This window comes from Malus sylvestris, chromosome 11, assembly GCF_916048215.2.
Source record: "Malus sylvestris chromosome 11, drMalSylv7.2, whole genome shotgun sequence".
Lineage (NCBI taxonomy): Eukaryota > Viridiplantae > Streptophyta > Magnoliopsida > Rosales > Rosaceae > Malus > Malus sylvestris.
Genome location: NC_062270.1, coordinates 39,142,114 through 39,167,021, shown reverse-complemented (window position 1 = coordinate 39,167,021; position 24,908 = coordinate 39,142,114). Strand labels below are relative to the sequence as shown.

At 37.2% G+C, this 24,908-nt stretch overlaps 5 protein-coding genes across 7 annotated transcripts; 3 read left to right on the top strand and 2 right to left on the bottom strand.

Moving 5' to 3' along the window:
- Positions 1–4,171: 4,171 nt before the first annotated feature.
- LOC126588479 (small polypeptide DEVIL 14-like) lies at positions 4,172–4,968 on the top strand. Its single transcript, XM_050253572.1, has one exon. The coding sequence runs from the start codon at positions 4,377–4,379 to the stop codon at positions 4,530–4,532; it is 156 nt and encodes a 51-aa protein (XP_050109529.1). The 5' UTR covers positions 4,172–4,376; the 3' UTR covers positions 4,533–4,968.
- Positions 4,969–8,546: 3,578 nt separating this feature from the next.
- Positions 8,547–13,860, bottom strand: LOC126589734 (uncharacterized). 2 transcript variants are annotated; one of them, XM_050255118.1, is made up of 9 exons: positions 13,729–13,860; positions 13,190–13,254; positions 12,553–12,715; positions 11,447–12,357; positions 10,775–10,948; positions 10,552–10,668; positions 10,038–10,217; positions 9,910–9,956; positions 8,547–9,366 (listed from the first exon to the last, which is right to left on the bottom strand). In XM_050255118.1, exons 2-9 carry the CDS (start codon positions 13,235–13,237, stop codon positions 9,045–9,047), a joined length of 1,962 nt encoding a protein of 653 aa, XP_050111075.1. In that variant the 5' UTR covers positions 13,238–13,254; positions 13,729–13,860; the 3' UTR covers positions 8,547–9,044. The 2 variants fall into 2 exon arrangements, with proteins under 2 accessions (XP_050111075.1, XP_050111076.1); XM_050255119.1 differs by having other exon boundaries at positions 12,640–12,715.
- Positions 13,861–15,384: 1,524 nt separating this feature from the next.
- Positions 15,385–19,969, bottom strand: LOC126589500 (DUF21 domain-containing protein At4g14240-like). The gene is made up of 13 exons (XM_050254806.1): positions 19,621–19,969; positions 19,428–19,504; positions 19,023–19,106; positions 18,804–18,917; positions 18,419–18,502; positions 18,193–18,264; positions 17,744–17,811; positions 17,383–17,470; positions 17,173–17,246; positions 16,723–17,077; positions 16,520–16,566; positions 16,330–16,399; positions 15,385–15,859 (listed from the first exon to the last, which is right to left on the bottom strand). The coding sequence occupies exons 1-13, from the start codon at positions 19,832–19,834 to the stop codon at positions 15,749–15,751; spliced, it is 1,458 nt and encodes a 485-aa protein (XP_050110763.1). The 5' UTR covers positions 19,835–19,969; the 3' UTR covers positions 15,385–15,748.
- Positions 19,970–20,519: 550 nt separating this feature from the next.
- LOC126589501 (protein WHAT'S THIS FACTOR 1 homolog, chloroplastic-like) lies at positions 20,520–23,312 on the top strand. Of its 2 annotated transcripts, none has more exons than XR_007611847.1 (3): positions 20,520–21,802; positions 22,922–23,052; positions 23,296–23,312. XR_007611847.1 is itself a non-coding variant. In XM_050254807.1 (3 exons), the coding sequence occupies exons 1-2, from the start codon at positions 20,620–20,622 to the stop codon at positions 22,802–22,804; spliced, it is 1,191 nt and encodes a 396-aa protein (XP_050110764.1). In that variant the 5' UTR covers positions 20,522–20,619; the 3' UTR covers positions 22,805–22,835; positions 22,922–23,031. The 2 variants fall into 2 exon arrangements, 1 of the variants encoding a protein (XP_050110764.1); XM_050254807.1 differs by lacking the exon at positions 23,296–23,312 and adding an exon at positions 22,797–22,835 and having other exon boundaries at positions 20,522–21,802; positions 22,922–23,031.
- LOC126589502 (uncharacterized) lies at positions 23,059–23,936 on the top strand. The gene has a single exon (XM_050254808.1). It carries the CDS (start codon positions 23,250–23,252, stop codon positions 23,736–23,738), a length of 489 nt encoding a protein of 162 aa, XP_050110765.1. The 5' UTR covers positions 23,059–23,249; the 3' UTR covers positions 23,739–23,936.
- Positions 23,937–24,908: the final 972 nt, after the last annotated feature.

The following is a 24,908-nucleotide window of genomic DNA, read 5'->3' as shown; positions in this document are numbered from 1 at the left end:
TCCATACAAGTAGGGCTTCAACTTCTGCTTCAAGTCATTGAAGATTATCTTTTTGAATTCCTAAGGTTTACGAATCTTAACAAGCATATAGTACATGTATCTTGTGACAAAACTAGAATTTAAAAAAAAAACAAATACAACTATTGTTATCACACCGACAATCTTTTAAGATTTAAGGATCTTAATGTACGTATAATCATAATACATGAATTTTATGATAAACTTAAACTTTTATGAAAACTAAAAGCAATTATTACGATACTGATTATGCTTACTAATTTCTTGCACGGCCTGTTAACCTGACACGAAACGACACAGAAATAATAGGTTTCGGATGAACCCGTTAACTATTCGGATTATTATCAGGTCACCTATTCAGAATGCGTTAGCAAATCATATCGTTATCGGGTCACCCATTAAGAACATGTTAACGAATCGGATCGTTATCGGGTCACCCATTGAAATACCCTTTAAGCAACGGGTATAACACGTAAACGACACGAACATGACCTATTTGCAAGGTCTAGACATTATAAATGGCAATTTCTTTAACTAATTTACCTGACACAAAACTACATGACTCTAATGAGTCAGGTCATTATCCGGTCATCTGTTAAGAACCTCTTAAGACAACAAATTTAGCACGACATAATCCGTTAAGATAACAAATATGACATGAAAATAACACAAACAAACACGATCTATTTGTCAAATCTAATACTAACGTGCATCCGTTATCATGTTAGCCTCTAAAAATAATATGTGAGAAACGATATTCGTAAAAAGTTAAAAACTTGTTTCACGAGATGAAGTCGAAGATAATGTTTACATGTGATTGTATTTGGTTTTTGCTGAAGATAAAGTGGATGGCATGTCGGTTTGACCAACATAATTTGGAGTCGAACATAGCACGACATGTTGCACGTGATTATTTAGCCGTGGGAGGGTGTGGCTGGCCCCATTGTACTAGTCCTTATCCGAGACGTGGAGTCTTGGTAGTGGTTACAAAATGTAGTTACTGGCCAGTCTGAACTTGAAGAATGTCATATGCTCTAGTACATGCAGATTCTTTAATCATATTCACAATGATCTAGAGCTGGTTTTGGGTTAGAGAGCTTAGTTAGGTGGGTTGGGTTGGCAACTTGGAAGTGTTGAAATAGAAGATATTTGAAGTTCGATTCTCACCCTCCATAATGTTAAGTACTTATTGTTCGACTGGAGTTTTGTTGGTAGGAGGATCGGTTATGAACTGTAAAGGTTAGGGGGCTGTTGATTTACTCGTTGTATTAATTCTGGAGTCAGTTTGTGTGATCGAGCTTGTCTTCTTTCTATTTTGGTGCACACAAGTGTTTGTTGAGAGTGTGAATCAAAATGAAAAAAAGAAGTAAAGTCTTGCCTAATTTGTTTAAGCGATTTTTGAGCATTTCAATCGTATTTCCAATTACTTTCATGTTCGAAGCTAACATTAGTTTGGAAGTGATTTAATAGCTGATAGCGCTTTTAGAGAGAACTTAGTTGTGTTCCAAAAGTATTATCACCAAAAGTGTTCTTAGTTTTGAAAGTACTTTAGTTATTTTGAATGCACCTTCAAATGAGCCTTAAGAGTTGGTCGAAAATGTGGAGTTATAGTGGGATTTATTGTCGTAAAAAGAAAGAAAGCATAACTAAGCAATTTGAATTCTTCGAACATACAAAAACTTCCTTAAACTTTATAATATGAACATACTTTTTTTATTCACTCCACATAATGTTGAATACACTTCATATTAAATTATATTAAATAACTTATATACTCTAATATGAAATGACAATTTCGATATCATAAGGTAAAAAAAAAAAACAATAAAAAAATACACCCCCATCACTTTTAGTATGCATATCCCAATATTATTTATCTTCCTTAACTCTCAAAACCACTCTCATCCTCCATTGTAGAACAAAACCATAACCAATGAGATTACAAACACGTTGATTGAAAAAAATATTTTTGACGAATGGAACATGAAATTGACATTTCGAAAGCTTTACATGAGGTGAGACATCATGTTTTTCATTATTTTAATGATTTCAATGATGTTGGCATTCTTATAGTTGCGCTACGAATGATATCCCTTGTAAAAAGCATGGTTGATGATGAGTATCACACAGTTAATTAATAAGCCCTAGCCCATATCTGATCACAAAACTCCGGCTATTGTGTTGGTACTTCTAGTGCGGAGGAGTACTTAAAGAATAATTGGCATGCCTTTGAATCCAAACTTAGTTCGTTTGATGAAGATATTGATTACCATCATGGTCTAAAATATCCATAATATCCTGATATTTTCATCGAAATTTCCGTGTTTTTGGACTACCGATATTTTTTTGAACTACCGATATTTCCAATATCATCGATATTTTAGACCTTGCTAAGTCACTCATGTATCTTACCATGCAATGGATAAAGTGTAAAATATTGTACTAATTCATTATATATAAATGATTATGGTGTGTTTAAACTTCTTTCATTAATTACTACATATTTTCTACACTCACAATGTTTGCCAGTTTGCTATATAATCAACTTAAATCAGTTATATCTATCATGCAATGCATTTCCTTCCAATTTTTTGTGATAAACTAATAGATAATTGACTAAATAAACATCCTGCAAAGTTTCAATAAAAATTTCCAAGTTTTTCTTACAATTTCCGTGGTTTTTATTTAATTTTTATCGATATCGATAATATCCCGATATTTCCATCGAAATTTCCGTGTTTTTGAACTACCGATATTTCCGATATCATCGATATTTAATACCTTGATTACCATGAAAACTACATGGTTGAATGAGCTCAAAGAAAAATTTGTGGTTGCGTAGATTGACACTTGTATGCATTTTGGTACAAAAACAAATTAATGGTTGAATTGTTTTATCTAAGACTGAAGAGTGGAGTGTATGCACAAAATGTGGGATGTATGTTGAAAGTGTAGAGTGTGAGCGTACTATGGGAAAATATGTGAGATGTATTAAGATAATTGAAAAAACATATATATGGTGTATTAAGTATGTGAAGTTTATTCATCAATACGTAAGCTATTAAGAAAACAAGCTTTTCACAATGATATTAAACATCTTACCTTGACAAAAAATAAAAAATAAAAAAATAAAAAAAAAATAAACAAAACATCTTACCTTGACATTTAAATCTCTATATGAATAAAAATATTGTCGTTTCGACTAAAAAACTGAATTATTATTGTGATATGATCAAGTAATGATAACTAATATATAGATTAATTAATTCTTATGCCACTAACCAAGGTATAATACGTGTACAATCTTTTTTTATAATAAATGTCTATTTGCACTATTAATTCCTCACACCCTTTGCTTATTTTTCTTAAAGAAAACCATATAATATTAATTGTAAAAGAATTATAGTGCCCAGGTAATAAAATATGAGAACACATAAATAGATTAATTGTAAAAAATATCGATACGAAGAGCAAACATAACAAGGTTTTAAGCTTGATTGGACTTTAGAGGTTTATATCTAATTCTCTATTGGTTGACTTTTACACTATAAAACTATAGAAATCAATCTTTAGCCTTAACAATTGGAACCCTAATTTACAGTAAACCTCAATTACATAGCACATTAGCTTTTTCCATTTATTCGATCCATTAAGTTCTTCAATTTGTTTAAAGAAGAAACGAGAGACGAATAGAAGTTTAGGGTCGAATATCCCCCCTCGACTATTATTTAAGTGTATTATCTTCGGGTATAACAAACAAATAATAGTCTTAAAACAATATAATCCCAAATCAAATCTCTTTCTTTGTGTTTTCAATTTTGTATTAGTTTTCTCTAATATTTTAATTATCTTAATCACGATTCTAATAATTCTCTTAGGTCATTGAAAAGAACATGCATGCAAGCAGGTTGGTTTATGAAGGTCAGACAGAGACGGGGATGAGTCGGGGATGAGTCGGATGACCCCTCCAATGGAAGGAAGAGTCGATGACGACGATGAGAGGTCCCTTTTGAGGGTGTAAGCAACGAGCAGACAAGCTAATCGGAGGGCCCCACCCCTGTCTTATTGGCCCAACCAGGGGCCAAAATTTGTCAACTACCACCACATATTTTTGTTCCCCTCTCTCATATCTTCTTCCTCCTCCTCCCTCCTCCTTCCTCCTCTCCATTTTCTCTATTTAAACCACTTTTGTCCCTAAAAACCACCATCAAGTTCAAACCCGCCACCACCACAAGTCTTCCAAACTTCTTCAAAGTCTCTTCCAATTTCAATCACTCCCACTCTCTCAGTCTCAACCGCTTTAAGAATTTAGTCGATAACTATCTAGTTTTCAGTTTCAAATATTCCTTGTTTTCTGCATGGACATGGAAGCCAAGGCGATTCCAACAAGGACGAGGAGTTCTAGTTCGAAGGTTCGGCCATGGGGACGGTGTTCGAAGCAGATACGAGAGCAGCGGGCGCGGCTTTACATCATATGGAGATGTAGTGTGATGCTCTTATGCTGGCATGAGTAATTAAGAGGTTAATTATAATCATAATTAGCACTGGTTGGCCAAGTTTGAGATTACTCAGTATTAGGGTGACTAATTAACCATAGGGGTATTGTGGTTTTCTCTGTATAATAATTAGGCAAAGGTGACCACTTTTTGGATACATGGTAGGTTTAATTAGTATGTAGACAATTAAAGCTCCAAATGTCTTGATGAACAGAAATTTTTAGGATGCTCGGAATACAAGATGGTACACTATATGTCATTATATAAGTGGAGAAAAGTTTTATTTTTCAAGTGTCTTTCTACTTATATAATGACATGTGTTGTAACACTTCGTGTTCCGAACAAACTGAAAAAATCTCTCATATTTGACATTGTAAATATACGATAGTTTAATGTACTCTTATTTTCTTAGTTTGTTGATAGTAATGATCATTCTATATATTTGTGTGAAAAATACTTGGCTCCTTACCTTTTTGATACAAAAATATATTTACACTATGAAGGTGAGAGAGCAAATTGGTTCCGATCTCATTATTCACAAGATTCAAATCTAATTTTTTTCATTTACAAGTACAAGTAAATATTACTAGACCACGTTATATGTGAGGATTGAGAGACAAACAAATGTTCTACTATAATTTCCACGACTAGCACAAATATTTGAGTCCAAATTCAAGAGTGTCACAAAAAGCATAAGTCATGGTGCCCGAAATTTTTTCCTTTGGAAAAAATATATTTGGTATCAAACTAACCATCTATCTGAGTTGAACCTCGGACTTTTCAAAGAATAAAACCGTTAGACCATTTATTATTTACGTGCCCAAATTGAAATGTTAAACCTTACTATCATTGACTGGAGTCAAAACCGACCAATCTGGCAATGTTTCTAATTGCTGAATGTGTAAGAAAATGATTTGCTTATCCCCAAAAGCCATTTGACTTCACTTTTTCTTAAGATTAACCGGATGTACATTCATTAACCATCTGGACATTTTAATTTATAGCTCTCATATTTTTGAACCACCAACAGTGTTCCAGAAATATATCTCTGTACATCACGTGTTATGAGATAAGTGAATGTGAGTTTTTTTATTCAAAGATCCCATACTTTTATCGCACATAATGTACTTGTTCATATCTCAAGTACACTTAAAAATTTCTCCACCAGCACACCATCATCATGCATTGTTTGGCTGAATTGAGTTCGCCAAAATCACATAATGACGAGATTAGTCAACGGAACTGGACAGATTTTTTCATGTCACTTTCGTGTCGCACTATAAGCTTCTTAAAATTCATACAAGCAATTTTGGATATGTACGCATCAACAATAGTACTCCATTCTAGTACAACTTCAAAATTGAGTTTTTATCATTAATAATCAAAATTTAGCCGTTAAATTTATAAATATAATTTTTTATAAATAATTTCAAATATATCCAAAATTCTACTTAAATATACCCATTTTCCCTCAAAATTAAAACCTAATTACAACTAAAAGCCAATTGTCTTTTAAATTGTATTCATCTTTGTTCATGAGGAAGGGAGTGGCAAATGGGGATATTGAAGGCCTTTTGGAACAAGACGAACACCATGAATGTATGTCGGCTGCACCATTGTGAAATCAAAACACATTATAAATATAAAAATTGAAGTAGAAATTGATATATTAGAATATATGGGGAGCAATCAAAACAACAATTAGATCGATAAAAAGTGTGTTCCTCAAATTAATATTATATATGCATAATACCATGGAACCGTATACTAGAGATTTCCATCCAAACGAAGACATGAAAAATTCTATTTTGAAAATATGCAGAAGTTCCGGGTCTATGAAATTTACAGAAAAAATATCAGATGATTATCATGCAAAAATATACAGTTTTAGGTGTTCGTCAATTAATATATGAAGGGTAAATTACCTAATATTCCCTCATGTTTGAGGTTTATTATAACCCCATATAATATCTTTAAAACATTTCACTTTCATAGCTCACGTATTATTTTATTTCAAAATAATACATTCCTTAGATTTTACATTCATTGGTTTGTTAAATGCTGACGTGACTGCCACATTTGTACTGGTATGGTTGCCATGTGGCAAAAATAATAATTTTTTATATATTTAAAATATTATAATATTAACCCTATTAAAAAATAAAAAACCAGAAAAACCCAAACCCATAAATCATTCCCCGCAACCCCACATCCCACCCCCACCCCCTTACCCATCTCTTCCTTCCCGTCCGTCCATCCCTTCCACCCCTCCATCGCCTCCACCTGAGCACCCTTTAGCGTAGGTCCCACCTCGACCTCTCCCTCTCCCTCTCTCTCTCTCCCTCCCTCTCTCTCTCTGAGAAATCCTTCCCCGCAACCCCACATCCCACCCCTACCCCTTACCCATCTTTTCCTTCCCGTTCGTCTATCTCCTCCACCCCTCCATCCCTTCCACCCGAGCACCCCTCAGCGTAGGTCCCACCTCGACCTCTCTCTCTCTCTCTCCCTCCCTCTCCCTCCTAGAAATCATTCCCCGCAACCCTACATCCCACCCCCACCCCCTTACCCATCGCTTCCTTCTCGTCTATCCATCTCATCCACCCCTCCATCAATCCCTTCCACCCCTTCATCCCATCCACCCGAGCATCCCTCAGCGCGGGTCCCACCTTGACCTCTCTCTCCCATAAATCCTTCCCCGCAACCCCACATCCCACCCCCACCCTCTTACCTATCTCTTCCTTCCCGTCCATCCATCCTAACTTTGACGACCTCCTCTTCTTCGACCTTTCCAACCTCGACCTCTCCTGCCTCGCCTCCCCTAACCTCCTGCCATGTTTCTCGAGTCCGACCACTCCTTAGAGGGCCAACCACCTAACCCCTTCTCCTCGACCCCCAAGCCCACCGCTTCCTTCGGTTCCACCGCCACTGCTACCCACCTTCAGAGCTTCTCCGTCAACTCTGACTTTTTCGACGGTCTGGGCAGGACTCTCTACGAGTTTGGGGGTTAGGTTATTAGGGTTTCGGAGTGGGGATTTTGTAAATGGGTTGGTTGGTGGGTAGAATTAGGTATGGAAGTGCTTCAATGGGGATGAACCGTGGGCTGAGTGGTGGATTTTGTGAATGGGAGTTACAGAAAGGTGAGGGGGAAGGAAGGGGATCTGGGTTCGGGTTTTTCTGTTTTTTTTTTTTTAAATTTAAATAGGGTTAATATTATAATATTTTTAATGTATAAAAAAATATATTTTTTGCCACGTGGCAGCCACGTCAGCATTTAACAGACTAATGGATGGAAAATCTAACGGAGGTATTATTTTGAAATAAAATAGTTCGTGAGGTATGAAAGTGAAATGTTTTAAAGATGTTGTATGAGGTTGTAATAGACCTCAAACCTTGGGGGTTATTATGTAATTTACCCATAAATGAATTTGACAAGTTGATTGCTCATTCTCTTTTTTATTCTTTCCACTTATTGGATTGGAATATATGGAAATAATCAAAACCCCTAAAAAAAATAAAAATAAATAAGAGTAGAAGGAAATCCCATCCGTATATGTGAATTGAACAATTACTAGGTATAGAGAGAAAAAATCCCAAGAGCTCAAATGCGATGAGGGTATTTTAGTCTTTTAAAGTTTATTTTTGGCTATATATGATTTTTTTTATTTATAAAAACTGATATTTTTGAAATTAAAGGTCAAATTCTAGCTATATTTAATAAATACTCTTAAAAATTAACCAAAAAATACTTGTGTGACTCACCATTTCCACATGGGGCCTAGAATTCGGAGACGACATTTGGAGGCGACTAGGAGTCATTATTGGAGATGGCGCAGTCAAGAGGAAGCAAGGGAACGATCCTAGCAATCCCATGGTTCTTGAGGGGTCTCGCTAAGACTGTTTAGTGAGCCCGTTAGTCTAGGCAAGTGAGACTTTATCCCATTAAAGTTAGTCCTAGTGAGAAACAAGCATTAGACTACCTTACCCTTTAATCTAGTCTAATCTAGTGAGAGCTAAAGTCAAACAAACACACCCTTAAGGATAAAATCGTTCCAGTATTGGATGTCAACAGGCCCAGGAACATTTCACTGTCAGGAATAAAATATGTGTACATATATAATATTCTAATAAACTCATCAAGTCCAAATTATGATTGTTTTGAGGACAAGGATTGTCTGCCCTCCAGTTCCGATGCCCTCCTCGTGCCTTCCTGTTTGTATGGTCACGGTTAAATCACGTCAACATTTTATATTGTTTTTTTTTATAGATATAATAAAACAAAAATAAATAGTAATATAAAATATTGACATGGCTTAATCGTGACCACACAAAATAGAAGGGCACGGGGAGATCACCGGAAGTGGAGGGCAGACAATCCTTGTCCTTGTTTTAAGTCTCCACTATACAAAATCATATAAATACTTGCAGGCTATAGCAAAATATATAAATCCTCCTTAATTTGAAACAAAAATTGCATCTGTCTTCGAAGTTGATCCTGTTCATATTCACAGCATATGATATGCAGTAGAAGGCTTAGACATCCAATTCTTCGTCGAAGACGACATCCCATCCACCGTCGATAAGTTCCTTTTGATCGGCCTTGGTTCTTTCCCGTTCGAGTATGCTTTTTGGTGATAGGCCGTCAACTGAAGGAGCGGGGCTTGCCTTCTCTGGCGACTTTGGTAACTCAAGTCGTTCTGGAACTAAATCGAATGCCACGCTTTTCATGGATGAGCCTGAAGAAGCTAGGATGCAGCTCGTCTGGCTCGAGGATACTGACTCGCTTAGCGGAACCCGCTCATCAAACTTCTCTTTCAGAAGCCTGACATCGTGACAAATAACAGAAATTTCTCCTCTGCACATGTATGGAAAGACTATTATCGTCTCCTCAAACGCATAAAAACGCATGCTGCAAATAAAAGCATTGAACAGAAACAAAATTCTCGAGGAATAAATAAATTGCAATAGAACAAAATATTACCAGATAGCGAATAATTTGAGGTATCGGATTAGATTGCGACATAACAGACAACTAGGAGATGAGATTATATTGATAATGCTTAAAAAGTAACCTAATTCATTTAGATGTGGATGATTTAAAATTGCTGGAGGAGACAAGATGAAATAAAAAGGGTAACTTTACTATATCTAAGGTTAACTGCAAAAACGATCTCAACGTAACTAAAGTTCCTCATACACATATATCAAGTCTAATATAAGGCAGGAGAGGATGCAAAATTGGTAATGGAGTTCTCCGAAATCAAGAGCAATACGTACTATACTTGCAAGTTGCTTGGCATCAGCCACTTTACATAGGTAATAGAGACCTCGATGGTCTAAACTGTAAACCAAACTTTAGAGCTTATAATATGAAAGCAATGGAGACAAAATCACTTACTGTAGCATATCAACAATGCGGCCACGATCCATCAGAAACTCCCGTAACTGCAAAAAGAAAAATTTGAGTAATTATATTATCGGTTATCTTACTTTAATATGTCCATGGTCACTGGAAATAGTTGTTACCTTCGAATTTTCCTCCGCCTGTTGTTGCAATATTTTCGACTCCTGAACAACTTTCTCCATCTCCGCTTCTTGTTCAGCAAGAGCTTTCCGGGCACATTCTTCCTTTTCTAGCTTGTCCTGCTCGGCCAGTCTCCTTGCCTCCGCTGCCGCATCTAGCCGTTCCTCAAGGGTTCCACGCATCTGCAATGACAAAACAAATAATGAACTAAGAAAAAGGATTGTCTTTGTATCAACTGCCCCACATCATTCGAAGACAAATATAATTGTTGCAAGTAGTCACAAATAAGATTTTCCAATATCTTTACTCTGTGAATACTTAACATCTTTTGTGATGATATTGTTTGATAAATAAATATAACGAAACAGATCATACAATTGTTGTTTTTGAAGAATACAATATGAAAAAGACAGCATAAAAATGAGGCAATCTAAAGATCAATGGAGAAATTAGTGAAATAGAGCATGCACCAACAGTAATGCAGTGCAATAAGCAACTCAATGAAGTGGAGTCAACCTCATTAAGAATCGCAAGTGATTTATCTCTCTCATCTGATAAGTTGAGCAATCGAGACTGAAGCTCCCTCGCTTCAGTTGCTAAAATTGCTTTCTCCCCAAAGACTTCTCCAGCATGCTACACAGAAAGAATATAACCTCAGTTATAATGCACCCTTAATTAAAATTAGCAGAACTCAGAATCCATTAACTTCAAACTTTAATCACATTTCACAATATACAACCATGTCATTTGCGTCTTTTGCATGTGCCAACATCTGTTTAAGCTCCTCCACCTTGACCATGATATCCAAACCTCCCCTAGAAGCTTCCTCTTGAACAATATCCACCGCTTTCTCCTGGACCTCCACTTCTCTCATCATGCTGATGACCGATTCCATGGCTGAAAACAGGGTTTTCTGCAACATTGTCAAACGATTAGGAACTCTATCATCAGGGAGGAGGGAAAAAATGGTGCCACCAAAAACTAACTCCATGACAATGGTGGGTCAGCAAAATAACACAAACAAAACATTAAGAATATGCTTTCAAATATCATAACAAGATTTATTATCCCAAGATAATACATATTATTGGTAAAAAAAAAAAACGAACCGAAGCACATAAACCAAAAGTCCAAATCCATGAACACGTTATCATTGGATCCTAACCCGAAATCAGATGGTACTTGTATCACACAGAGGAATTAAAAGACACTTAAAAAAACCCCAACGAAATACAGAACATCATCACATAGAAAAGATTAAGATTATATAACTATTCTGACCAAATAGGGCCAGGTTTATTTAGAGTCTGAGAGAATTGAACAAACCAACAGTTAAGTTTTAAATTTATAGCAAGAGAATCATCTTCTGAATTGCAACCCTAAATCTACCAAGTCATAAACCCATTAGTACCTTGTTATGTTTAGAATCTTCAATGATCTCTTCCAGAACATCAATATTGCATACGCTGTTTGTGGCGGTCTCCTCAATGTCATTATCAACCATTTCCCTTGGAGAACAGTCTTTCTCAGAAGTATGATCCAAAGGACCAGATGCCTGTAAGTTGTCATCAGCAAGAAGAGGGCCTGAACTAAACTCTGGACGAATGTCACACTGTGGAGCATTGGGTGCATGTTCTGGGAAAGAAGAATCAACTGCCAATGATTCTACTTCATCATCAGCAAGAAGAGGGCCTGAACTAAACTCTGGAGGAATGTCAGACTGTGGAGCATTGGGTGCATGCTCTGGAGGAATGTCACACTGTGGAGCATTGGGTGCATGTTCTGGGAAAGAAGAATCAACTGCAAATGATTCTACTTCATCATCAGCAAGAAGAGGGCCTGAACTAAACTCTGGAGGAATGTCACACTGTGGAGCATTGGGTGCATGTTCTGGGAAAGAAGAATCAACCGCAAATGATTCTACTTTATCACGTGTTTCATGGAGAACCGATTCGTAATCACAATTCACAGGGAAATAAAAACTTTTCCACTTAGGAAGCACATCAACCAAGGTGCCATTTACTGCATCTTTTTCAGGCATTGAAAGACTCGTCATGCCAGATGCAGACTGCTGCTGCCCAACTTGGACATCAAAATTCATACCCTTTACATCAGAAATCACTGCTTCACTTCCAGTACTTGTATCCGCATCTGATTGAACAGGACCATTCTGCAATGAGTCCACTTGCTTCACCAGCGTGGGGTTGCCATGAGAGGAACCACTTGTGTGATCATCACCAGCTGCCGGTCCAGGTTCTGGAACCCCTGATTCCTTAATTACCTGCTGGTGCATCAATAGTTTACCCTTCTCCTTCTGTTGAGCTGCAAGTTCAGCATGCAACATACAAATAAAAACCTTAGACGAAATACCAATTTAAAAGAAAAAATGGAACACTTTTGTGTTGCAAGTAATTATCAATAATTATGGAATGACATGAAAGAGGAAAAAGAATGTGGCATCAATAACAGAACAAATCCAGGAACGAAAGAAGGTTCTCTTGAGAAGCTACAGAATACCTGCTTGTACCGGTGGAGTCCCAGAACTCTGAACCTGCACAGGACTGACAGCCAAAAACGATTGTGTAGCCAAGTTAGGGAACTCACTAAGAACATCGAGGACAGCTGCATCGGCATCAAAGGGATGTTCAATAGCAATAGCCCTCAGAATGCGAAAATCAACCTGAGCCGAATCAGAAGAAATAATATGGATGGTCAGTTAGAGTCAAAAGTAAACATTTTAACCAAATAGACAACCCAAGCATCCTAGAACATACAGAATCAATTAAGTTACAGCCTTTACCTTAACGAAAAATCAAAGAAATCCATTTTTTCACCTATAATCTTAGGCAACACAATTTATGTATATTCCATAAAATCAAACTCTCAAAATCATTAGAATCTGCTGGAACAATATAAACTTAACAAAGATACAAAGGCGAAAAAAATCAGAATAGGTGTTCCCCAAACCCCAATTATTCAGATTAAATTCCATGAAATCATTTTCCAAATTGTTAAGCTTAATACCATGCAAGTTTGACAAGATTTATACATACGAAATTTTATAAAGCCAAAATATTTAAATGGAAAACATAATTACACAACATAACAATTTATAATTCAATCCCGAAATATATTTCGAGGTAAAGAATCATACCTGTGGAAAAACTTCCTTTAAGCAGCCAAAAACCGCATTGAAACCCATCTCCAAGAGCTACGATTCTGCATATTTAAAACATAATACAAAATTACAAACAAAATTCATCCACTTGAGAGCCCCAAAGCTGCATTTATATTTATCTTATAAAAATTCTACACGAAAATTAGGTCAAGATCCAAGATTATTTTTTTTCTTCACTTTCGAAACCCAATAATCTTCCGGATTAAACTTAAAAAATAAGAATTTTCATCGAAAACTCAAGAGAAATTCAGAGCCAATGATACCAAATTAATCATAATGCAAAAAACACACATGCGATGAAATTAAAAATCACAATCGCTCCGTTTGGCTGCCGAGAAAATAAGAAAAACTAAAACTAAAACTAAAAACGAAAGATGATTTTTTTCTTCATACAATTCAGAACCTAGGATTAAAAAGATCGAAATTTGCGAAAATTGAACACTTTCTCGGCGTTTCTCGTCCTTTTCTCGGCAGCCAAACAGAAAAAATAAGAAGAGGAAGATGAAAAGACTGACCGTTTAGGCAGGGGAGAAGAGAAAGTTAGAGTGGGAAAGGTGGAAGGTGGAGGAGAAAAAGGTTTTGTGGTTTTTTGTTTGCGTTCGACTCTCGGGAATTAATAACTCGGTTTAGGCTGGGATGGGCCGGACTCGGCCGAGTTGACTTGACCCATGCAGCTAAGGAAACGGGTACACTCGTTAATTGAGCTAGTGTGCGAGGGTGATTTCGTCAATTTGAGATTTTTTTTTAAAGAAAACTAATGAAAAACTTTGAAAACCTTGAGTTTTAACGATAAATACAAAATAAATGATAAAATGAATAGTATCATGATTGATTTTTTAATTTAAAATAAACAGTATCGAGAGTTTTATGTTAAAGTTCTCTTTTTTGTTTTTTTTTTTTTTTTAACAGTTGGGCCGCTATCCTAGACAGGGGTAATCTTGGTACACGAGTTTTTACTCCTCGTCATGGGCCCGGGAACGGTTAGCTGACGTGGAACTTGGGAAGTTTCCCACTGCTTTTCCAGTTTACTCGCCAACTTGTTTGGCAACCTGGGATCTGGCCCCCAATTGGTGAGAAATCAACGTCTGAAAATGGAGGGAGAGAGAGAGAGTTACGTACACAGTTCACTATCGCGGCGTCTTAAATTAATGATATGATGTTATGTGTATATATTTACGTAAATGTAACCGCATTATTAGTTTAGATGTCATGGTGGTAGTTTGGAGGTGTGGGTAAGTTTTGAAAAATGAGAAAGACTTGGGTCGTATATCCTAACTAACCAACAAGATAATGCCATTATGCCACATCAGAATCGCCTATGAGATTTCGGAGACCCAGTGCGGAATTTATAAAATGGCTCATTTTTAAGATAGTTTTTATTTTAAAAAAGTAGGACAATATATTGGAACTAGAAAATAATAACTTAAATCAAAACAACCTTTAGGACTCATTAATTGTAAATTTACAAATGTCATTAGGTAAGTAAAAAGAGTTATAAATATAGCCTTCACTAAATAATAAAAAATATTTCAATCTTAAGCAACTAAATAAAGAAAAAAAAAGCTTCAAAAAACTTTAAAGTTTCACTTGAATATATAGCATTATTATATAATAAAATTGAAATAAAAATCTTTTTTTTTAAGGTGTTGTTATTGGCACTCATACTATCTCATTGTGCACTCCAAATTAGTATATTTAGAAAGAAAAAAATTTACACTTATAAAAAGTACACTATAAGATTTCAAAGTGCTAATAAAAGTATATTTTTAATATAAAACATTATTACATATAAATATAAGATACCAAATTTTTTTGGGGGCCCCTCAAATTTAAGGACCCTCTACGATTGAACATTTCGCTCTCCCTCAACGCCGCCTCTGTGCCACATCATCAGTTACTTTCCACTTGGACTTCACCGACAAGCATATTGACACAATTTCAACGAACAGTATTTGAAGTGAACAATATCGATAATATGAACAATATGTCAAAAGTCGATGCGGTTACAAATGTTGAGCAGTCCTACACGCTATGTGGTCGTATGCCCTGACCTGAAAAAATGTCAGCTGACATAACAATGCACGCGCGTTGTATCCAAGTTCAACTCCCTCTTTGTAGTACATAATATCTTAATTTTTTTTCCCCTTTAATAAAATGCAAGAGCCTCCAAATAATCAAACGTAAAAGACAACTCTTGAGAGTTTGTGGGGAAAATGAACATAGAATATTTAGGGTTATGCTATCTACATGCTTATTTTTATCTCTCACACAACCCTCTCAATTTCCGGCCGTCGTTATTCAATCTAAATCCTCATGATTTTTTGGAACCCAAATAGGTTTGATGTAGTAGTAGGACACATCTAGTTTTCTAGCCCTAGAAATGGACAGACTCCCAAAACTTGGACAGAAATTACATGCACGCACTATAATCTACAAACCCTAGCTTCTGGATAAAACTGTAATATCCGCAAGCGGCTGATCGCAACTTCGTACCCAATTTTTCCAACCGGAAGTCTGGAGCTACTTTGAAGTCTGTCATCTCCTACTGCCTAGAAGAGGCTCTCGTGGAGACCCTGAAAACCTCGTCGAATGCCCATCATCTTCGGCAGACTTCCTTGGGGTTTGCCCGTGCTTGCTTAGAGCTCCCTGAAGGATAACAAGTATATAATTAGACAAAACAACTTCTATCTTCAGAACAGACATACAAATGACACACAGCTTGTTATTCAATCCAAAATACGCATTCGGTAAAGAAGCACAAAAGTTTGATATTTCAGCTGCTTTTGGCTACTGGGTATACAGTTACTCTACGATTTCCTTCTTATATCACTCAGCTGTATATAGTTACTATACTCTTCAAAACTTTTGTGTGAATTACTCCTTCCGAGTCATAAACATATTTTAAAGCATGAGGAATGCACATCAAGAGAACAAGGACTTTTGAGGATACTTTCAGATAAATTCTGTTGACCTGCAGCGAGATACAAGTTTGAAAATCACAGATTTGGTGAAAGCTTCGGTTACTGGAAAACTTGTGCTTTTTCAGATATATTGGTTTATGACTTCATGTTCAAATGACTTAGCAAAAGACTGACAAGTAAATGATGTTAACTTACTGCAAGCAACTTCCGAGTTGATGGAGCTCTTGCCATGGATGAAGCAGCTGCTGCAGCAGCCACACGTATCCTACACAAATCACACATTCCAATTTAATCAAGGAACTTGACCGAGAGAGAGAGAGAGAGAGAGAGAGAGAGAGAGAGAGAGAGAGAGAGAGAGCGATAGAGAGTTTAGATCCCATCATACCTCCTATGTACATCGATATATACATCTGTCTCATCTACAATTTCCTCCTGCGTTGAAAAGGGGATCAGGACAATCGTCATAAAACAGTGGGCACATGAAAAGAAATAGAATGGGAATACTTGTAGCGGAACACATAATATCACACTGACTGAGCCACTGACAGATTAAATTAAGGTAGGAGATTGGATAGAAGCAGAGCATACTTGCAGCAGTTCTTCAAAAACATCCTCCAGGGTGATGATTCCTATGACCTCCCCGGCTTCAATGTCCTCTGATGAATTTGGAATTGTAGCATTTGGCTGAACGGTTGGGTTGTTTATCAGAGACCTTGGAGCTTTATCTATGTCAAGAGAAACACTCCCTGATTTTTCATCTTGCTTGGTTGGCAAGGAGGCAGCTAGTTGAGATTTTAACTTTGCCAGTTTATCCTCGAAATTCTCTATGTCAGGAATTGCCAGAAGGTTGCTCTTTCCTTTGCTCTTCACTACAGCTGCCAGGTGACTGCTTCCTTTTTGAAACTCATTAAGTATATCATACAGCGGCATATCTGCAGGAACCCTGGGATATCCATGCATATGTATTTAAAGTTTTCCCACATACAACAGACGTCGATATATGCATAAAAGATAATATGGAGAAAGAAAATGACAAACCTAGGCATTCTTCGAATTGAAATGGCACTGACTGGAATCTCTGCTTCTGCTCGTACAGTGAGAAGACTTTTCACCTAAGTCCATTACAGAATAAATAAATAAATAAGTCTAAAAATGACTTGCGAGTCCTACAATCAGCTGTGACATACCAATTCTATAATTAGCTGTTATCAATGGTAGGAATCAACAGGCAAAAGTTTTCACACTCACCAGAAGAAGGCCGATAATGTTTTTCGGATTTTCATAATAGACAGGGACTCGACTATGACCTCGTGCAAGAATTTTCCCAATTGCTTCCCTGCATTAGGAGACAGACATCAGTTTAAAAATGAATCTTTCCCTCTACAACAGAAAACACAAAGAAGACCAAGACCCATCTCTATTACCACCAGATGATCCCCACAATTCCTTCTCAATACCTAGTTTCTACTCTATTCAGCCCAAAATAGCAGAAATACAAGAAGAAGAAAAAAGTACGATCAAGAGATGTCACTGCAATTTCAATGTCACAAAAAAATGCACCAAATAAAGAATATAAAGAATATGTAGAAGAGTCCGAAGGCAAACACACCAGTCTAAGTTTGAATTAACATCCAAGGAAAATGTTGATTCAATAGGTGTCATAGCTTCCTCTGCGGTCTGGACAACAAAAGAAACTTTAGTATTATGAATCCTTTGCAGATTGGAGAAAATGCAACACGCAGACGTGGTTTTTGGTGTTATCTCAATACTTAAAAGGCATGCAGAAGCCTGAAAATTGTAACTAAAAATAAAACACCCAGGAAGCATCAAAATAGTTTGGGAACAAGTATCAGAAATACAGCAAGAAGATAAAAAATGCACATAGAAGGCAAGAAAATTGGTAAATAATAGAGAACTGAGGAACATGTACAGGAAATAACACTATAAAAGATTGGACATGCCTTATACAGTCAAATTATCTCCCCTCAAATTGCTCTGTAACGTCTCATAAATTTTCCAACAAATCAAAGCTTAAATAAATCTGAAGACAATGGGTACCTTTTCAGTTAAATCCAGGGCTCCGCTGATGATCGTTGTCTCATCATGCGTGAGTTCACCTCCCTTACCAGCCTAAAATGGATAGAAATAACAAGTCAAGAAAAACAGAAAACAATTTGAATCCGGAAAACTGTAACTGTTGTGGAACTTCAGCAGCTAGTAGCCAGGAACAAACTGTGGACAAATGCAAGCGATGTCATACACACTTACAACCTAAACAGCTTACCTCTTGGCCATGAATAGAGACGAGGGCCTTCAACTGAGCCCGCCTAAACAAATCATCACTATGTCCAAGTACCTTATCAAGAACCTGAAACAATGGGTCACACATAAAAGCTATAATATCAATATCCGAATCTGAAACATATTGAACTTCCGTCCATACTATGTTTTACTAAAACAGGAAACATACTTTGTGATCCAAATATGAAAATTATAACGAGTATGGTATTAAAACATCATTGCCTAATAAGAACTCTTCTCAGTGTTGATGTGATATCTTAACTGTGTCTCATAACCACAAAAAGCAATTTAATTAAGCAGATGACTATCAAAGTTAATAACTTGAAAACAAAATGAAATTCGATCCAGTACAAACTATAATTACATACCTTTGCAATTGGGTATGCAATCGGATAACAGATGACCATAAGAATGCGAACAAGCCAAATGAAATTGGCACCAACCGAAAGTCCATATTTTGAGCATATAGATTGTGGAATAACCTAGTCCAACATGAAAAGGCACAAGTCTGTCACACTCCCATATAACACTAAACACTCTATCCATCTGCAGTCCAATAATTAATAACAACCCGGAAAGGCCCGTACCTCTCCGAATAACAGAACAAAAGTTACAGACAGCACAACAGCAACAACTGGGTTAAAGATTTTATCAAGGTATAAAGGAAGCGCCTGCACAAGCAAAATTCAATTGCGGTTAAATTAGTGGGACTTAATCTACTAATCATACAAATCTCGAAATTTAAATTTATCTAACAAAAATCAATGTTTTATCTATTACACAAATCTCGAAATTTAAACTTACGGAAATCAATGTTTTATTTATTACACAAATCTCGAAATTTAAACTTAACAGAAATCAATGTTTTATCTATTACACAAATCTCGAAATTTAAACGTAACGGATCTCAAAATTTAATCTTAACAGAAATCAATGTTCGTTGGTAAACCCAAAACGCATAAATTATCATTAAAGTAAACTATTAAAAGTACCTCCATGGCACAAGCATTGCAGAGAAGCAGAGTGACCAAAAGCTGGTGCTGCTTTTGCACAACGGGCAGTATCTTAGCTGCGTACAATGACGGATCAACATCAAACCACCAAAACTAATCACATAATTAAGCTCAATTAAGTATAATTAAACACCAATTCGTTAATCCAATCTAAATTTTCCAAAAAACCGACCGGCTTGCTTCTTCTCGGTGGAGCTACCGCTGCGCTGGAGGATTTCGAGGTCGACGAGATTGAGCGACATCAATCCCAAGGTGAGGCCAGACATGATCCCGGCGAATAGGACGAGCAGGCACGAGACGCCGGCGTAGAGATACCACGACCCCGTCCCGAACGGGATGTCGTCCAACGTGGTCACCAGGTCCCTGGCGCCGTTCCACGACATCATTTTCGCCGTCGTATTCGGCGGCTAGATTAGGATGCTAGGGCGATCGGCGGAAGCGGCATCGGGAGGGAGTCAGAGAGTCCGAATCGAATCGTACTATCGGTCTTTGACTTGCTGCTACAAGCGCGACTGGTCCTCATAAAATAACGATATTATCCGATATTTTTATCCAAATTTTTGTAGAGTTGGACTACCATATTTTAGACTTTGATAGGAAATTTATGCGATACTAACTTATCTTACCATGCAATATATAAACAATATATAAAGTGTAAAATATTATACTAATTCATTATATATAAATGATGATTATACGTTTAAACTTCTTTAATTAATTACTACATATTTTATACGCTCACAATATTTGACAGCTCATTATATAATCAATTTAAATCAGTTAAATCAATGCATTTTCTTCTAATTTTTTATCATAAACTAATAGATAATTGATTAAATAAATATCCTGCAAAGTTTCAATAAAAATTTCTATATTTTTCTTACAATTTTCGTGATTTTTATTCAATTTTTATCGATATCGATAATATCCCGATATTTTCATCAAAATTTCTATATTTTTGAACTAACGAAATTTTGGATATCTTCGAAATTTTATACGTAAGCACAGCGTGGCTCCTATTTATACCCCTGCTACGTTTGCAAACTTTGCATTATTACATTTTTGACACGCGGACAAAAATGCCCCGCACTCTCCTCTTTCCTCGTGATTTGCCCCCCTCTCTCTCTCACTGTGTCGAGTGACTGAGTCAGCTGGGTGTCCGATTGCAGCTATGCTTTCCAAAACGCGGTCAATCTCTTCCTATCTGCACACCCGCAAACCCACTCTCACACCCAGCACCCACCCAGCAACCCACCTCCAATCCCAATCAATCTCGAGCCTCAAAGTCGTATGGCGCAAGGACCAGAAGCTGGACCAGGCAATCGAAAACGACAAGCCCTACAAGCTCTGCGCCCGCGTCGTCAAGGAGGTCCACAACGAACCGGGTCGGGTCATCCCGCTCCGGTACCTTGAAAAACGGCGCGAGAGGCTGCGGCTCAACATCAAAGTCAAGACCTTTCTTAGGAGAAACCCAGGTTTGTTTGATGTTTACTATGATAGGATTAAACCCAAATCGGAACCGGTTCAGTTTCTTCGATTTAGCGATAGGTTAAGGATGTTTCTCGAGGAGGAGGAGAGGATTTTTAAGGAAAATGAGCCGTTGATTGTGTCTAAATTGTGTAAATTGCTGATGATGTGTAGGGATAGGGTTGTTAGTGTTGATAAATTGGTTCATGTGAAGAGGGAATTCGGGTTTCCGAACGATTTCTTGGTTAGCTTGGTGCCCAAGTATCCGCAGTATTTTCGGATACTTGGGTGCCCCGGAGAGGAGAAATGTTATCTGGAATTGGTTTCTTGGAACCCCGAGTTTGCGAAATCAGTGATTGAGAGGAGGGCAGAAGAGGACTCGAATTTGACAGGGATTCGGGTTCGGCCTAATTTTAACTATAGGCTGCCATCAGGATTTTTCTTGAAGAAGGAAATGAGGGAGTGGGTTAGGGATTGGGTGGAAATGGATTACATTTCTCCGTATGAGGATGTATCGAAATTGGATCAAGCTTCGCAGGAAATGGAGAAGAGGACGGTTGGAGTTTTTCATGAGTTGTTGTCGTTGTCTTTATTTAAGAGGATTCCTGTGCCGATATTGGGGAAATTTAGTGACGAGTATAGATTTTCGAATGCATTCTCAAATGCCTTCACAAGGCACGCGGGGATATTCTATCTGTCGTTGAAGGGAGGGATTAAGACGGCGGTGCTGAGGGAAGCGTACAAGGATGATCAGTTGATTGACCGGGATCCATTGCTAGAGATAAAGGACAAGTTTGCAGAGCTATTGGAGGAGGGATGGAGGGGGAGACGAGAGCAGTTGCGGTTGCAAAGGGAAGAGGTTGAGAAGGACAAGGAGATGATGACAGGTAATGATTCTTAATCAATAACATGTATTGATGTTGAGCTGCAAATAGTGTTGAAAGTATCGGATGATCTTGGTTGTGTGGGATTATTGAATTTGTAATCCACCACATTCATCTCAAATTTTGTAGTGATTCTTGGTGTACCTGAATATCTTTAATGGAGGATGTAACTAGTTTTTTTGGTTCCATATTGTATTCGTGTTTCTTTTTATTGGACTTTACAACAATTCATGAAATTGAAATTATATATGGAATCCTAAGACCGTTGTGATGCTTGTTGGTGATTTGTGTAGTTGATAAATTATAAAACGGTGATAGTTAACGGTGAAAATATTCATCTTTTTAGCATCCCCATTTTTGAAGTTTGCCTATGTCACTGTCACTATGACAATTTGTGATGCTTGCTCGTAAAGTGCATGATTGATATAACATAAAAACAATGGTGATAATTATGTGACCTTCATGGACAGTTGGACTCATGCTCAATGTGTTTCTCACATTCAGCTCCGTCCCAACACTTATCATATTCGCACTATGACACAATTTTAGCAAATAGTGATCTTATTATTGTGCAGTCAAAGTGCAACTATAGTATCGGTGTATTAATGCTGGTGATTGATTTCTTAGACAATGAACACATTCTGACAAGTAACTTTTAAAGGGAATATCCACTGAAAATGGTTATGATGAATTTGCTTCTGTTCAGAGCATTAGTTAGTTTATACCCCCTTTCAAATGAATGCTACTCCGTTTACCAATCGTAGTTGAATTGATGTACTTTTGAGCTTTCCTATGCTGCATTGCTTTTGGATGGCCTTCCGTAATGAACTGGAGGTTCGATTTGAGCTTTTAGCTGTAACCGTTTCATTTCTTTGAAATGATTCTGCAAACTGGGGGATGATGGCCTTGTATCGGATTCTTACATATTTCACAATCTCTATGTTGTGATCGAACAGGATGGTAGTGTTTATATTACTGATGTCTGCTAAATTTACAGGGCAATGACACGTCAGATTGTCTTGGCAGTGGTAGAAAGGTCGGAGCAATGACACGTCAGATTGAATTACAACGAAAAGATATATGTTTAACAATTTTCGAATAATGTAATTTCTGTTCTTGCAGTTTGGTAGGCGCAAGGTCGGTTGTGGAAACACCATTTGGGAGAGTTTGCACTTCACCTAACACAAACAGAGTCTTCACACCAAATGAATGGGAATCAGTAAACCATTCAGAACCTGAAGCTCATTCCCTTGGTAATCTCCATTACTTTTTTAATTAGTATAATTGTTATAATTATTACCCACAAAGAGAGCCTAACAACTAAGAAAACAAGAACCTTATGAAACCACAACAGTGTATAAATAGACGGATTAGCCGAAAACACCTAAAAACCATCCATATTTCTTCTCTTTCACATCACATGTGATAGCAGAAGAAGAAGATAGCTGAAATGGTCATGGAGAGAGTCAAGATTCTTACTTTAACCTTGTTTGCAGCTTCCCTACTCTACCTGCCGAAGATGGAGGCGCAGCCTCTATTCCCACCTGTCCGCCCTCTCTGTAGATCACAGTTTGCCCTTGCTAACTATGCTTGCTCGATACTCCCCTTTACTCCGATGCCCCTGCCAACACCCCCCTCTCCTCCTCCCCCTTCTCCTCCCAATGATGATGGACAGGAAGAGCAACATGGCCATGGACACGGACATGATCACGGGCATAGACATGTCCATCATAGGCACAGGCATCATGTGCATGATTCCATATCTGCAGAAGATAATTGTTGTAGGTGGTTAACCCAGCTGGATAATCAATGTGTGTGTGAGCTGCTGGCTCACCTGCCTAACTTCCTCGTTAGGCCTGCTCATGTGTACTCTGTGGTTATCGGAGAAACTTGCACCGTTACCTACACGTGCGGAACCCCGGTCAGGATAAAGATATGAAGAATAAAGCGTAATTACTTAACAGCGTACGAAAAATTTTATTTACACTCCTTGTTTATATTTGGTGTTACATGAGGTTGGGTGTTGTTTATTTAACTGCTCATTATGTTTTCATTCCAATTCATAAAACTTGCGATTGAATTAGACTTTACTAAAGTTGTATCACATTTGATGAATATATATTTTCCACTATTAAAACTCGACGGCCAATCCAAACCAATCCAATTATATGAAATGGATTGGATTGGTTTGGATTGAAAATCCACAATCCGATCTATCTTGGATCGGTCAGATGTGGATTGGCTAGATTTTTTGAACCGACGAGCACCCCTAATTGATTTAGTTTTCATGTCGGATGTGATGCAACAATTTTACCGTTGAGAATATGAATCTCACGTTGGAGAAGTAAAGCTTTACATTTAGATGCGGGTTGGCTACGTTTTTGTGAGCAGACGAGCACCCCTAGCTGTTTAACCACAACAAGTGACTGAGCGGAAAAGTGCGGACACGCTCCCTAAAGGAAAAAAACGGGAGGTATAGGATTTCAATGCATTGTAAGTTGTGAATCTACTTAATTGTGATCACGAGTAGAGTGCAATTTTCAACTAGCCTTCTTCAGGTCCTCTTCTTTTTTTATTTTTTTACTTTAAAAAAATAAAAATAAAAATAAACATCCGCTTTAGTTTTTGTACGGGAAGTGATGCAACGGTTTTCATGTTGTGAAATGAATCCCACATCAGAAAAGTAAAGCTTCTCACGTACAAGCTGATGCGATCTCGAGTCTTTTCATACTATCAAACAATTTTTCGTTTACTCTAATAACCTGATCTAATTAACATGATATTAGATCCACCTTATTCACCACACGTTTATACGTTGCATAAGATATGAATATGATTCTTTGTTACTTTATTTTTATTTTTGTTGCAAGAGAGATTCATTTATCTCAAGATAAAGTAACATGGTCATGAATCCAAGAGTTCTTAAATCAAACAAGAAATGAGGTATAAATTTTATTTTTATATTTTTAAAGGATCAATTAGTGGCAAAGCCACGTTAGTTGACCCTTGTGGAGGCCGGAAAAACTCACAGACACATTTCACCTTCTCATGAATACCATTGTGTGGTTCACCAGCGTTAGGAATCGAATCCAGAAACCAGCTATGCGAA